The 15,431-nt window shown below is 47.4% G+C and overlaps 1 protein-coding gene across 1 annotated transcript in view; it reads right to left on the bottom strand.

The window, feature by feature from the left end:
* Nucleotides 1-2,516: 2,516 nt before the first annotated feature.
* Nucleotides 2,517-15,431, bottom strand: part of LOC309407801 (pinopsin-like) — a gene marked incomplete at its 3' end in the record, with an annotated part of 38,189 nt that continues 25,274 nt past the window's right edge. Inside the window, 1 exon segment of the mRNA XM_082003445.1 lies at nt 2,517-2,611. Within this exon segment, the coding sequence (XP_081859571.1) occupies nt 2,517-2,611 (95 nt within the window).

A 15,431-nucleotide genomic window follows, 5' to 3' on the forward strand; every position in this document is an offset into this window, starting at 1 on the left:
AAGTTCCAGAAATTCAAATCATATGCACCTGAGTCAATACATCTTTCGTCACCATTCCTGGAAGAATAGAGTGGTGGAGCAGTAACTAGATCTGATGAGACACTAGTATATCAACAGTAATGGTGAAAAAAATACAGGCTGGCATTCCTGGGAGAGAAACACAAGCCACCTCAGCCAAATACTCCTTTTTGTTGTCTGCGCATGCACCCAACTAAAGGTGTGGGTACAAGCAAGAGGGCTTCTTACTCTCTGTTGGGGACCATGAAGCCCGACTCTCTTGCCCAGCACTTTGGATGTTTGTTTTCGCTTGTGAATTGTACCAGTCTGGCAGGAAAACGCGTTCACTTGCTCCAGGCGATGATACAAGGCACAGCATAGAAGAATCGGGCTTCATTTTGAGTAGATAATTCATGTGCGCGGCCGTGTATGTATCCTAGCAAACACTCCAGAACTGATAAGGCGCAGGGATGGAAATGCCCTGGTGCATTAGGACGAGAGGAAATGGCCTCAAGTTGTGCCAGGGGAGGTTTAGATTGGATATTAGGAAAAATTTCTTCACCGAGAGGGTGGTCAGGCATTGGAACAGGCTGCCCAGGGAGGTGGTGGAATCACATCTCTGGAAGTGTTTAAAAAACGTGTGGATGTGGCGCTTCAGGACATGGTTTAGGGAACATGGTGGCGCTGGATTAATGGTTGGACTTGATGATCTTGAAGGTCCTTTCCAACCATAGTGGTTCTGTGATTCAGAAGGGAGACGAAGGTGGGAAAGAGCTTGTGGGGGTGTGGACATATTAACTGGTGTCCTGAGAAGCATGGCATCACCTGGAGCTAACGAGCTCACTGGGAAATGCTGGGAGCAATCTGTGACCCAGCTGGCTTCGTGCCTCGCTCCAGATGAGAAGGAGCCACAGACCAGGACTCCTTTTTGAAGACAGAACTTGAGAGGAGGAAGATGTGCCTGTTTCTAGCTTGTTTTTAAAATGCAGATGAAGGAAAACTGGTGAGTGGCCCTTTTTGCTCTGTTCTTGTAAGCGAGTAATAGCGTCTTGTCTTCTTGAGCTTAGTGAGCTGCTTAGTAGCCGTGTCTTGTGAAAGGTGTGGAAGACGAGTGCAATGCGCAAGGCTGACTGGTGACCCCAGGAGCACAAGGGAGGGAGATCTGGTGTCTCCGGGAGTGGGTCATGTACAGCTCATGTCACGCAGAAGTCGTCTGCTGTTCTAGCCTCGGGTGTGGAGGGCTTCTTTCAGGGGGTTGTGCGAGAGGATTGCAAACACAGCACCCTCACGCTATCTCCACTGAAAAAGGGACCTCCGCGTCCGGAGGGTGAGGTGACCCAATAGGGTGTTTGTCTCCACATTTTGTATGAGTTTGGATCCGTGTGTTCGCTTGCCTGAACTTCCCTTGCACCTTCATGGATGATAAAGGGAGAATTTCGTATCGATTGCGTCTTTTGACAGACAAGTCAGACTTGAAGCTTAGCACTGCCATTAACTTGTGTTCCATGTACAATAAACAAAACTAATTTGGAGAGAAAATTTAAGCAGTGGGTGTTTGAAAAAAAACCAAAAAGTCCTCAGTTCCAGGTACGTTCTGGGAGGTTACATGGGTATTGCAAAGGCAGAATGGAAGGTGAACAGGGAAAAACTGACCTCAGAAATGGTTTGGAAAAGTGTGTCTAGTGCAATTTGTTCCAAATAGCTCTCTGAGAGCCAGAGAAGGGAGGAGCGGGGGGAGTCGACTGAAAGTGGTTTGGTTTGGTGTGAGGAACTTCTGGCAGAAACTAGATCTCTTTAAACAGAAACAGATAGTTCCCAAAATGCAGCGAACTTGGCTTGCTTAGCCAGCTCTGAGCATGCTGCTGGTTTTGAAAGTCAGCGTGCATTGAAAGCTCTGCTTCTGGGAACAAAACCGACTTGAAATGTCTTTAGTTCCATCCATGCAAATACCTTGCAGTGCTTTTCCTGCCCGGCCCTGGTGTCCTTTACAAAACCAATAGCAAGGCACTTGCGTGAGCCAACGCCGTTTCAAACCTGGGACAAACCCCTTTTCAAGTAGATGCCGGTGGCTGTTCTGCATGTCAGAAAAAGTTACTATTTTAGCATGAGGATGTGTAGTTCACAGTTTCAAGGAATTCTCAAACCTCCTGTGGGTTTGTGAAGCCCCTGGGGTGGGAAGCAGTTTGCTCTAACAGACCAACAGGAGCTTTCAACATCTCCGTCTGTGCCGGTCGCTCAATAAACGTCGCAGAAGTTATCTCCGCGTCCTCTCGAAGAAGCTGCATTCGGGGGGATTCACAGGGTCCTCTGACGCTTCTCAGCGGCGCGAATAGGCACGCCGAAGGAGGACGGAGGGCACGCCGGCTCCGCTGTGCCAGCGGTCCTCCTCGCCCTGCGTGTGCCCGCCGGCTGCTGCGGACGTGCCTGTCACGTGGCATCGGGCCGATGGAACCAGCCAAGCTTTTGCTCATCCTGCTCCGGAAAAGCTCTCCGGCGTGCATTACCACCCGTGGAGAGCCTCAGTAGCGCTCAGAGGGCCCTTGACGGGCGCTTGCCGCGTACCCCTCTGGTGATGCCGACGTGCCCTCGGCCACTTCAGGTCTATAAACCCAACCTGGCAAAACGGGGAGTATCAGAGTCCCCCTCTGATACCGGAAGACTAAGACGAAATGCAGGGCCCTGGATGGTGAAAATGGCGCTAGCATTTGTAGCACTTATTTCCATTCCCAAAAGAAAATAAAGTCACTAATATGTGTGAAACTAGGCTGTATTTCATTAAAAGCCGGATTCAGGTACATCGAGCAGCATAAAAAGAGGAAAGCCTGAATTGCGTGCTCACCGTGTGGTTTCTATATTACAAAATCAGCGTTATTTATGGTGTCTGAGTGTTACATAAACACTAGTCCTAACAAGTACATGGAGGAGGAACTTACTTAGCTTTCTTCTGCTTGGCTGAGCGTTCCACACCTAGTCAGAAATGTTGAATAACTGCATTACCGCTTAAAATATTTCTCAAAAACGGAGCCAGATCTTTAACTGAGATAAATCGATGAAGTATCCTGCCTTCAAGGAAGCTATAAATGATTTTCATGAACTGAGAATCTGTTTCCCCACTCAGTTGCCTGGTTTTCGCTCGGGCACCTTTGCAGACGTTATCCTATTTGATTCTCTCTTGGTTTACCAAAGATACGTTAAAGGCACACATTTATTAAGAAAATATATGTGAGGGGGCATTTGCACTTGAATTGAGGAAGAAGGCTGGGCAAGAGGTTAAAGCTGGACCTCCTGTGTCTAGGAGAAACTGCAAAGCAATTTGTTGCCAGGGGAATGGAGTTTTCTAGGTAATTTAGAAGGTGCTGTCTTGTCCCAGCTGCCAGTTCAAGGCTATTTGTATGGGCTCCGTGAAGTGGACTCAAGCTGAAGAAATTAAGGGAAATGATGAAGAAAACATCTTTATTTGTTAGGACTGAGATGCTCAAAGCAGTTTTAACAAGAAGGAACTTAATCTTGTTGAAGTAGGACTGTGGTGGCAGATAATTTGAGCCTGACAAGGCTAATTGTGACCGATAGTTCAGAGAAACTCTTTCTTTTAATGATTAAGAGGTCTGATTTGCATAAATAAGATACACAGTCTCTTATCTGTCTTTTTCCTACTTCAAATTCTAGGCACTGTTTGCATAGGAAGATCGGTGAGTAACTTGGACAATGTGATAGCGCTTTGGCGTTCTTGGTTTTGAACAGCGTGAGGTAGTGCTGTGGGTAAGTTGTGTACCCTGGCAGCAGGTCTGGGCTCTGTGTGCTCAGCTGGTCTCCAGCTCTGCAGGTCTACAGTGGCTCCAGAGATGCCAAGCATGCGGAGTGCTTTTTCTGCCTCATGGTTTCAAGATTTTCATAGTCTTGCTTAATAAGCTTTGAAGGTGGAGCTCTCTTTGAGAGAGCTTGAACTGTCTTCGAGCTCACCTCACACATGAGGTGAGCTGTTGCCTCTTGAGCTTCCGTATTGAGCTTGTGTCCAGGTCTGAGCTGTCCCTGTGGCTAGATATAGTGCCTCTTGGTCTGAACCGTTTTGGTTCTGCCACCAAGTGGAGGTGACACAGCTGGGAGTGGCTGTTTCGCATGTCACAGAATCACAGAATCACTAGGTTGGAAAGGACCTTTAAGATCATCAAGTCCAACCATCAATCCAGCACCACCATGTCCCCTAAACCATGTCCTGAAGCACCACATCCACCAGTTTTTTGAACACTTCCAGAGATGGCGACTCCACCACTTTCCTGGGCAGCCTGTTCCAATGCCTGACCACCCTCTCAGTGAAGAAATTTTTCCTAATATCCAATCTAAACCTCCTCCGGCACAACTTGAGGCCATTTCCTCTTGTCCTATCACTAGTTACTTGGGAGAAGAGACCAACACCCTCATCGCCACAACCCCCTTTCAGGTAGTTGTAGAGAGCGATAAGGTCTCCTCTCAGCCTCCTCTTCTCCAGACTGAACAACCCCAGTTCCCTCAGCCGCTCCTCATCAGACTTGTGCTCCAGACCCCTCACCAGCTTCGTTGCCCTTCTCTGGACACACTCCAGCACCTCAACATCCTTCTTATAGTGAGGGGCCCAAAACTGAACACAGGATTCAAGGTGCGGCCTCACCAGTGCCGAGTACAGGGGCACAATCACTTCCCTACTCCTGCTGGCCACACTATTCCTGATACAGGCCAGGATGCTGTTGGCCTTCTAGGCCACCTGGGCACACTGCCGGCTCATGTTCAGCCAGCTGTCAACCAGCACCCCCAGGTCCCTTTCCGCCGGGCTGCTCTCTAGCAACTCCTCCCCAAGCCTGTAGCGTTGCATGGGGTTGTTGTGGCCGAAGTGCAGGACCCTGCACTTGGCCTTATTAAACCTCATACAGTTGGCCTCTGCCCATCGATGCAGCCTGTCCAGATCCCTCTGCAGAGCCCTCCTACCCTCCAGCAGATCAACACTCCCACTCAACTTGGTGTCATCTGCAAACTTACTGAGGGAGCACTCAATTCCCTCATCCAGATCATCAATAAAGATACTGAACAAGACTGGTCCCAGAACCGAGCCCTGGGGAACACCGCTTGTGACCGGCCGCCAGCCGGATTTAACGCCATTCACCACAACTCTCTGGGCTCGGCCATCCAGCCAGTTCCTCACCCAGCGAAGAGTAAACCCGTCTAAGCCACGAGCCGCCAGTTTCTCCAGGAGAATGCTGTGGGAGACGCTGTCAAAGGCTTTACTAAAGTCCAGGTAGACAACATCCACAGCCTTTCCCTCATCCACTAGGCGGGTCACCTGGTCATAGAAGGAGATCAGGTTGGTCAAGCAGGACCTGCCTTTCATGAACCCATGCTGGCTGGGCCTGATCCCTTGGTTGTCCTGCAGGTGCCCTGTGAGCACTCTCAAGACCAACCGCTCCATAATCTTCCCTGGTACAGAGGTCAGGCTGACAGGCCTGTAGTTCCCAGGATCCTCCTTCCGGCCTTTCTTGTAGACGGGCGTCACATTGGCAAGCCTAAATGTCATGATCTGACTGCAGATACTGGTGAGGGATGCCAACAAAAAGCTACAAAATGGGTATGTATTCATAAACAAAGCCTAGGCAGTCATCGTTGGATTGACTTCTCATTGACCCCACCCAGGTTCTGTTGGGACACCGGTTTTGGCTGAGTTTGGCTGGGTGGGTGCTCCGTGCAACCCAGATTACAATGCCAACCTCTGGGTCTCTTTTCTCGTGAATATGAAACTCAAAAACATTCCCTCTGTGCCAGACCAATAAAACTATGTCCTCCCTAGCTGTGTCCTAAAAGGAAGGAAGGGGTTCTCTCCAGATCTCAGTTCTCAAGGTGTGTAAAGCAAACAAGGGCAGAATGAGTGAATGTGGGTGGGTCTGGGGGATGTTAAGGACACCTGCAGCTGGAAGCTGGGCTTTGGTGAGGGTGTGGGCCTCCAGGTTTCATGGCAAAGGCTTCATCCAGCTCTGCATACCAGTCCCTTGCCTCCTGACGTCCTCCTGCCTGTTATGCACCCAAACCAGTGCCCTGAAGGGATTCTCGTTTACTCTGTGTTAATTTTATGGTTTTTATGTAATAATGAAATATAATGAAGGTACTATAATACAGTATTGTCATGTGTGGCAGCGAATGGAAAAAAAATAGCAAATGAGTAACCTTGGTGGTATGTGTGAACAAGGAAGTAGTATGTCAAGAAATGGGCTATTTTCATCGCTCTTTGCCATAAAATGGACAACACAGGAAACAGCTTTAAGTTGAATTCACTTTCAGTTCTTTTATATAGCTATTAATATTATAACAAAGCTTGTGTTGCCGTCTGCTCCCCCCGCCGCTGCTGACCAACCCCTACCACCCAAAGCGTGTGAGCGGCCGTGGGGCGTTTCACGGTCCCGGCGAGCGCCCGGGGACTCGCGCACCGCGGAGGGGCTGCGTTTCGCCCTGCCGCACCTTTCCCTGCTCTGGAAGGTCTCTGGGCGAGTTGGGAAGGGATGGTGAAGGTTGTGAACGTGTTTCTCCTTTATGAAACCTGCGTGTATGCAGCGGTCTAATCCTGTCGCCGTTCGCTATCTGTCCTACCTTATGAGCAGATGGTTTGGCATTTCCGCAGCCTCAGCATTAGGTGGATGCTTTAGCCAGTCATCTTCCAGCGTAAGCAATAAAGCATCTTTGGAAAAGCTGATACACAAATTAATAGCAGCTGAGCTGATACCATCACCTGAAGCCACGCTTTGTTTTCGCAAAGTGTAATTTGCCAGCTGAGGTCTTAAATTCCCCGCTGTGCCCAGCCGTAACTGTGAGTGGGTGGTCACAAGGGAGTTGCTCAGAGGGAAAACAATAAATAAATACAGAAAAGTTCTAAAAGTGGGTCGAGGAAAGTTCAGCCTCATGGTTTGCTGAAGCAGATGAAGCTGAGCTTGTAATGCAGCAAGAAGATCATTAAAGGGCGGGGAGACGGATACGGCTGTAAGTGGTTTTTAAAGTACTGAGAAAGAGGTACGAGCGCCGTACGACAAACACGTTTGGGAGCACGCGCACCGCGCTGCTTGCAGCACAGGGAAACTATGCGCAGGCGGATTTTTTGCATCTCTGGTACAAACAATACGGAGGTGACCAGAGCTGTTCATGCCACGCGCTTTGTTACAAAAGCCCCTTTCTGCCGAACCATCATGAGCGTGATCACACCAAACTCCCCAAAGCTGGTTGGGAACACCTGAGTATCTCGCATGAGGTTCTCGGTTGTGACGAAGTTGTATTTCAGAGCTCTTCTATGGATCGGCAAATATCAGAAATGCTTTATATTCTTCCTCCAAGGAGGGCTGAGACTGCAGGGACGTCTCAATACAAGGTTGAGAACTGCAGTCCTTGTGGAAGTATGAAGAGGCGGTGAAATCGGTCTGACTCAAGAGACACCCATCAGGAGTCATTTATGAGTTTGCTTGCTCAAAGTGTGCTCTGGAGGGTGTGTCCCCCCGCTTGCATGACTTCCTTCAGGTTAAAAATTTGCTCTCTTATTTATTTTCTAATGTACCTTTTGCTTTGATGCATGAAGATACTGATCTGGCAGAACTGACTAAGCAGTTTCCAAGAGCACAGCCCTTAAAAACAGATCTTCCTTTGAAGTCGGGTGTTTGCTCCACCGAGGGCAGTGCTTGGCGCTTGTTCATTTGTCAAACAGTAACAAAAAAATTAACTATTGTCAGGGAAAGTAACAGGGAAATAGCGTATTCCGTGAGAGCGGGAAGAGCTGTGAAATAAGTTTCAGGAAATTTTATAGATGTTCCAAGGAAAACCCAAATCGGAAAACCCCCCATCTTATCAGCCATACATCTAATGGGCAAAGTACTTGACACACAACTTCAGCCCTTGGAGTGCCAGCTGGCAGTCCTGCGTGTCCTCAGGCAGTGAGATTTTGCTGCAGTATCAATATTTTAAGGCCCTTTACCGAAGGGAATGCGCGGGTGCTCACCGCAGGTCCTGTAGCGCTGCAGCAACTGTCTCCACTTGCAAACCGGAATCAGCCCTTGCCTGGCGCAGAAACTGGAGCGGTTCCCCTCGTGTAAGCGATGTGGGGACCACGGGGCACCGGTGGTCCACGAAGAGGCTGCAAGAAGTGATTTTTTTTTTTTTTTTTGTGCCAGTGTGCCGGGTTGCTTCTCCCTTACCCAGGTTTAAGCCATTTAGTGTGATTTAACACTAAATGTGTGATTTTACGTGCGTGTGTATATATATTTATACACACACACACAAACTTGCACAAAGGGAAGAAGCAAAACGCTGCGGAGCAAAGCAGCAGTGTTTTCAGCACGAATGGTGGCGAGGCGCGTTCCTGGCTGCGGGGGAAACGTGAGGGGTCCGAAGCGCCTGGCTATCGTATGCGCTTCCCGCGGCGCACGTTCTCCCGTAATCGTGCAACGCATGGCCAGATCGCGCTTCTGTATCATGCTTGCGATACTCGTTAGTCTGGTGTATATGTTAATTCTGAAGTCTGGGAAAGGTCGTTAATCTGTCCTGGTAGCGGGTCACTGCCTACGTGCTGTCTTCAGACCCACGAGCTGGAGGGCTGTCATGGGCTGAGAGTCTCCGTCCTTTATGGCAGCCTGTTGTCGGCGAATAAGAATTTCTGGTTGTGCCACGTGTAGCCTCCGTTTCTTTTAGGAGAGCATGGAAGTCTCCAGGTACTTTTCTCATGCACGATTGCAGACTCGGTACTTCTAAGAGTATGGCAATATCCGTTAGAGGACAGAGTCCAGGTTGGAATTTGGGTAGTAGAGACATTTGCATGTCCTTCAGACTGTGAGCAGGTGTAATCAGTGGGGATCTTCACACTTAAACTAAAGGACATGTGCAAATGAAAATTAGTTGCTGTCATACGGTTACTTTTTAATGAATTTTGCCTGCCTTAATTGAGATCCCAAGGTCAGTGCTTCCAATCCATTCAGGTTGCCGTAGGTTGGCTGGTGCTTTCACTGCCACTTCGAAGACTGTTTAGTTTTGTAGTATTTGAAGTAATTAAAGTCTCTAGCGTAGTCTAAAACTACCTGTCTAACGTCTGTTATCACAGCTGTTCCTCAGTTTCTCTCTCAAGATTGGTAATTTGATGCTTTTGGATGTCTGGATGGATGGAAGGAACTCCAAAAAGATGCCTAAATATATCAAATGGGATAAAACCACAGCCTCCCCCTCCCCAGCTGCAAGTAGACACTTCCCACAGTGAAAAATAGTATTGAAAAAAATATTTTTAAATTAAAACAGCCTTTGGTATGTGTTAGAAAAACTCGCACAATTGCAACTTTCTCTTTACAAAGCTAAGGAATCAAGTATTTAAAATGAAGAGTCACTTGAACTGTGTGAGAGCCTTGAAAAACTTGGAGCCTGACGGTTTTCTCTTCTGAAGTAATTTAGCATCTCCTCAGAACAGCAGCTGTACTAGTTTGGGGGATTTGCCCATTTGATTGATTTTAGTTCAAATACCAAAGTGATTGCATCCCCGAATACCTCGACGTACGTGGAATCAGCCAAGGGGTGGTGTCGCGCCGGCGGATGCGCTGGACCATGGGCGGTGGGAGGAAGTAACACGCGATGGATTCTTCCACGTTCTCTTGTGGGCGTCCACGTGAGAAGGGGCTGCAGCTGGGAAGGTGCTGCCCCCAGCCCCAGGGAGGTGGGGTGGCTGCTGGGTTAGCTGGGGCAGTGGTCCCGGCTGTGAGGGGGCTCTCAGGGCGGGGAGTTCCCCTCTTCCTTGCTACAAGTGGGAGATACACTGTTGTAGAGGGTCAGGAGTCTCGTGTTCCTGTCTATTTTTAATAAATTAGGAGAAAATTTTCACCACATTAGTATTCATCTCAGCCATTTATATATGTGCACGTGGCTCTCCCCCTCTTGCACTTTTTTTTTTTCCCCCCTAATTATAATTTTCTGACATACTTTCCTCCTGGAAGCCGAAGTTATTAACGTTTATCCTCCCAGGACTGAATGCCTCTGTTCATCTCTGAGTCACTCTTCCAATTACAAATTAATTTATCCAGTATCGCTCTTTGCTGCTATGAGCAGTAATGAGCAACACCCGTCTCAGAGTGAAATTTGCTGAAGGGAAGGAGTAGCGTGTCCGTGGCGTATCTTTGGGGTACGACTTCGTGTGAGAGGTGTGTTGAAACATGCTGGATGTTTGGGAGAGCAGTCAGGGGAAGGGCAATGACTGATGTACCCCCGAGGAGCTTTTCAGTGTGCGCGTGGGACAGACCCTCGCGGGGCGGGGGAACTCCCCAGGGGTTTGGTGCCTGCGTGTCTTCTCCCCCTCGCCTTCCCTCCTGACTCTTGGGATGCCAGCTTTCAAATTGGCCACAGCTTGCTCCCTGCTGACCTCTTCGGGAGGAGATACGGCTTGCCGAAGGCATCTAGTGCTCTAGGTCAGCCACAGACTTGCAGAAGAAATGGCTTGGTACGTGTGTAGCTTGAGATAGCTCTTCCCTGGTTATGGGAAAAATGCATACTTCTCTATTTGTGTTATTCAAAATAGAAAATGCTGTTAAAAGTATTCTGAAAAGGTGGAAAAAATGAAGGCTAAAAAGCTTTAGCTGTTTTTACCACAATGAAATCTGCAGCATCTGTAGCCCGAACCGTGGACTGACTGCCGTGAATACCTGTTGGAGCAAAGGAGCCAGCTGTCCCGAAAAATCCTGCGGGGAAATCATGTGCCTGAAGCATGGGGAAATGGCATTTGCTTTGGGATGGTCTGCCAAGACGGAGAAATCTCATGAGTCAGTAAGTCCGTATCCGAAGGGCATTAGCACAGGGACCGCTGGGCGGTCGGGGTTATCGGTGAAGGGGCGTAAGCTAAAATCCCTTTGGGGTCACCTGAACTGCAGCAAAGATCCTGCTAGAGAGGGATACTGTGGTGGCACGTCAGCCAAAGAGAGAACTGATGTCTGGCCTCGGGGGCTGCTCATTAAAAGCTAATTGTTCAGGAAGCCACAGTGCTGTTTGCCTGGACCCCGGTTACTCTGTAAATAAACCTCTGCCCTGACAGATGGGTCAAACCTGAGCTCCTAATCGATGGGTTTGGGTCCTTTCACCGGGCTGCAGCCGCTCAAGAGAAGCACAGCCTTGCAGAGCGTGTTAGTTTCTGTAACCGCTTCACTCTTCTGATCTATTCCAGCAGGTCTAGATGGATTTCCCCTCTCCCCCATGTCTTCATCATTTCATTCTTATCTGGAACCAAATTCGGAGAAGTACAACGAATGTAAACATCCCCTCCCCTCTCTTTTCTTGGAAATGCAGATCCCTGTTTATCAGACATGTCTACGACCTTCCAGATTAATGAGCAACTTTCTGATGCAGCGTGGGAGTAAACCTCTCCTCCGGTTTGATATCAGATGGAAAGTTCAGTAGATGGAAGCATTTCCCACTGAGAAGGGCTCAGAAATTTGTACAGTGATGAACAGCCTTGACACAGATGTCCACTGTGTGCGGCACAGTACCACGGTGCGGGGTCTTGGCCAGCAATGGGAGTGAAGGGCAAGTGCCATTTAGGCAAATGATATTAAAAAACCAATTTGTAGAAATAAGATTGACTGGAGCTCTTACTGTTGCTTTGATTAATCCATCTTCCTTTGTTCCATCATCTATGAGTATCATCTATGCTTTTTTGCAAAATGGAATTATTTTATGATAAACTACTGTGCTATGTTAGATAATTCTGAAAATAAAGAAGTCTTAGACTGTTAGTCCTCCTAACTGCGTGCTGTCAAACATGCTTATATTTTCCCTAGACCTTATACCTCTCAAAAGAGTATCATAAGATATACCTTACATACGTTCAATAGAATTAACCAGCTAATTGTAGAAGATGTGGGTTTTGTGCTGCATTTGTACAGCTCCAGCTATCAAACGCCATGACGAGAAGACTAATGTGGGCATGATTGCCCTCCTTTCTCAGGCTTTGCCGTAAAAGAAGCACGACTTCCATTTAGTACAGTGAGAGGTGACAGACTTCGACTTGATCAGACAGGAAGACTCTTCCACGAAAAACTAGCTGCACTGAAAGAAGGAGTGGAAAATTATGTGGATAACAAGAATATATTAAGACTTGAATAATTTTATTCCAAACCTTTTTATTCCATTTTGCTTTAGGAAGAAGAGCAACGCTGGGTAAACAGTAATTAAGAAGAAACTTCGTATAGGGATATCTTATGAGGTGATGGCTCGCTATAGGGTTTCTCCTGCCTTTTTCTGCAGTTTAATTAGAGAAGTTCGTTTCCAGATGGAAGCAGCGTTACTGAATGCCTTGCTGCTCTTGAGGAACGTGGCAAGTCAAGCGCAGGGCTCTTAATGCTGTACCTGAGACCGAATCTGTGCACGTTTGGTGGAGAAGTGCAACTGCACGCAGAAAGAGTGGGGTCTCTCTGGAAACTAGGCAAGTGTGGGGCAATCTGGTAGGCATCTTCCGTTCAATTTCAAAGTTTAAATCCAATAGTAATTTTTAGAATAAGCCTTAATAAACAAATCCTTCCTATTTTCTGCTTCATTAAGTGTCAATCAGATGAGGCTATATTTGCCATTAAGATGTAATGTAGTAGATTAACCTTCTGGGTTTATTCCGGTATTTATAACTGAATGTGTTCCCATGTTTGGATTAAACAGCTTTTATCTGCATTTACCACAGTGGACTCTGGCAAGTAGAGCAGCTTTGGCTTGTAATTGTTTTAGCACCACAGTTGCACTTATTTTTAAAGAGAGTGGTTCTTAATGGATTGAGGCAAAGCAACAGCTTTTGTTATATTGGTTAGTCAAATGCTTCTTAAAATCCAGGGAGCCTCTCTAGTAGGAATAGAGCTCCAGTTATATTTCAGTTATTCCTGAGATTGTTAACAAGGGCAGAGAAAATGGAGTCTTTCAGCAGACATCTCTATATTGTCACCAAGCTCCGTATAAGCATTAACGAGATTTAACCTGCCTGACACTTGTTTTTGCAGTGCTTTTGTTGGTCCGTAGACAGTCGCCTACAGCCACCGTTAATTTTCCCCCAAGTGCAGCTCATTTGGAGGTGTTGCAAACGACTAAGCCCTTGTTCTCAACGATCGCATAAGGAGAAATGCTTTAAGACTTTATTTGTTTTTCCCTTCCTATTTTGAGCCTGGGATAGGTTTTCATGGGTGTCTGAAATCCTTCTGTAAGAGTTTGCAGCAGTTTAAAGTCTAATAAGACTGCTTCCTAACTGCCTCCTGGGGTGTTTGGACACAGCTTTAAGAGCAGCCCAAAAGAGTTAAATAGTGCTGGGGATGATTTTACCAGCTCAGGAACAAATGGGCTTATATGGTAAGTCATAAAAGCCTCTTAAAAGACATGATCACCCTTTTGGGAGGAATAACTCAAACCTCAATTTCAAAAAACCCTAAAACTCTCATCTTTATTTGTACTAAAAATAAACCTGTTGTTACAAGACATTTTCTACTTTGGGATTGAAAGGAACATTTTTATTATTTACCAAATTTACAAGTGACTTATCTTGGCTTCTTCTCTTCTGTTTTCCTCTCCCTCATTTGTATTGCAGTCGTAAGATGGCCCCTTCCAGATGAAAACCATGGGTGATGTTGGGCGTTTTTGCAATGGAAGAGACTGGTGTGACCAGGGAGTACCCGCCGTTCCCTGGATCGTGCACGAAGGGGTCACGTGGACCTCGGCACATCATGTCCGCAACTGAGTTGGGCATCTTGTTTTAGCCCAAGCGCGGTGCTGCTGGCGTCTGTGCTACGGCAGGGCGCTGCCAGGCGTGGAGACCCTCGGCTGATGGAAGGGCTCTGTGGGGAGCGGCTGTGGAGAGCTTATTATAGGTCTTACCACGGAAAAAGATTGTGAAACTTTCTGCTGAGGTATTTGAGATCTCAGCGTCTTCCATGCTAATTTTAAACTTTAAGATGATTCTCATAGACTATTTATAGACTGGTTGGCTCTTCAAAGGCCCAGAGGGACTTCTGTAGAGCAGGCCTGAGAACTTCACCCAGGGGAGGTTGGCCAGGAACCCAAGTCTTTCATTTTTTTGCACTCAAATGTACAGCTCACTAAACAGGCTGGATCCTGCGCAGACTTAACGCAGCTTCTTAACTCAGACTGATCATACTGGTGCTGGGGGGACTACTCAAAAGCCTTCAAGTGAAGCTATATATGTGTGTGGGACTGGGGTCAGAGGTACTGAGAAACTCCAGTACCCCAAAATCCTTACCTTTTGAAAACTAGGCTACTGGGTTATTTCCTCAGTGAAGATCTTCTCCAGTGGCGTGCTCCCAAAAAGTTAGGAGGAGGCCACGTGCCTCCTCACAGACCAAGAGCAACTTACTTTGGAGAAGTCATTTTTCGTACCTGACTGACTTACACAATTGTTTCTTCCCTGGTTTCTGCCATGCTGGAAAACTTGCCGCTTGACTGTAGCTGAGGTATTGGAGCGTAAGGGGGAAGAGTTAAGTCCCTCTTCCGCTTGGTAGCGCACACACAGAGGTTTCGTACTGGAAGCGAATGCCTTGGCGTGGCAAGGACGAACATCGATGGGCGGAAATAAATATGAAGAAACAGGCAGTTCTCTCCCTAAGTGCCTTATAGGAAGCCTTATGCAGGAACACCTCAAGTTACCGACTGTACTTGGGTTACGTAGATGTGCAAGATAGGATCTTTTTCCTCTGCGCAGGGGTCACTCCCATTTGATGTGAATGAGTTACCAAACCCAGGCAGCTCCCCAAAGCAAAGGCAGGCAATTGGTCATATAGTGCTTGTATAAATCTATTTCCCGGTCTTACGATGAAACGGGACTGTGTGCACCTCGACTTCAGTCCTCTTCTATCTTTTATTTTACATCTTTCTTTTAATAGGTACTGGAATTCTTGCTCGTTGCTCATCCGGTTTGGGCTGTGTAACTGTGTCAGCTGGTAATTTAGAGCGAATGAAATAGGATCCTCTGTGTTCATCCCTCCCGTGTCTCCTTTGAAAGGGTGTTTTTCTCCTTGGGTCACAGCGACTGCTGCTAGAACTGTTTGTGGCTGGCACTTACTGCATTTTTACCACATTTAGATCGTAGGTGTGAGACTCGAATGAACCCTCATCAGTGGAGCTTTTTTCAACGTCTTTGCCTTCAAAAGCACTCCAGGCTTTTAAATCTCATACCTGGGAGGTATTTTGCCAGGGTTCTTTAGGCGTGAGCAGTTGGCTTTGATTTATTTGATGAAAACATGGTTATCGTGTGCAGCGTTGGCTGCAGGAGGACTGAAAGCCAAGAGAAGTTTCACCTTTCAGCAGCGTCCGATGTGACATGGCAAATGTGCTGCCATTGGGACATAGCAACAGGCGTCCTTTAGGCTGGTTAACATCTTTGGCTTCGTTTCCATTGTTAATTATAGCTGTGGCTTAGGGTATTGCAG

Source organism: Phaethon aethereus, assembly GCF_964289735.1.
Source record: "Phaethon aethereus genome assembly, chromosome: 9".
NCBI lineage: Eukaryota > Metazoa > Chordata > Aves > Phaethontiformes > Phaethontidae > Phaethon > Phaethon aethereus.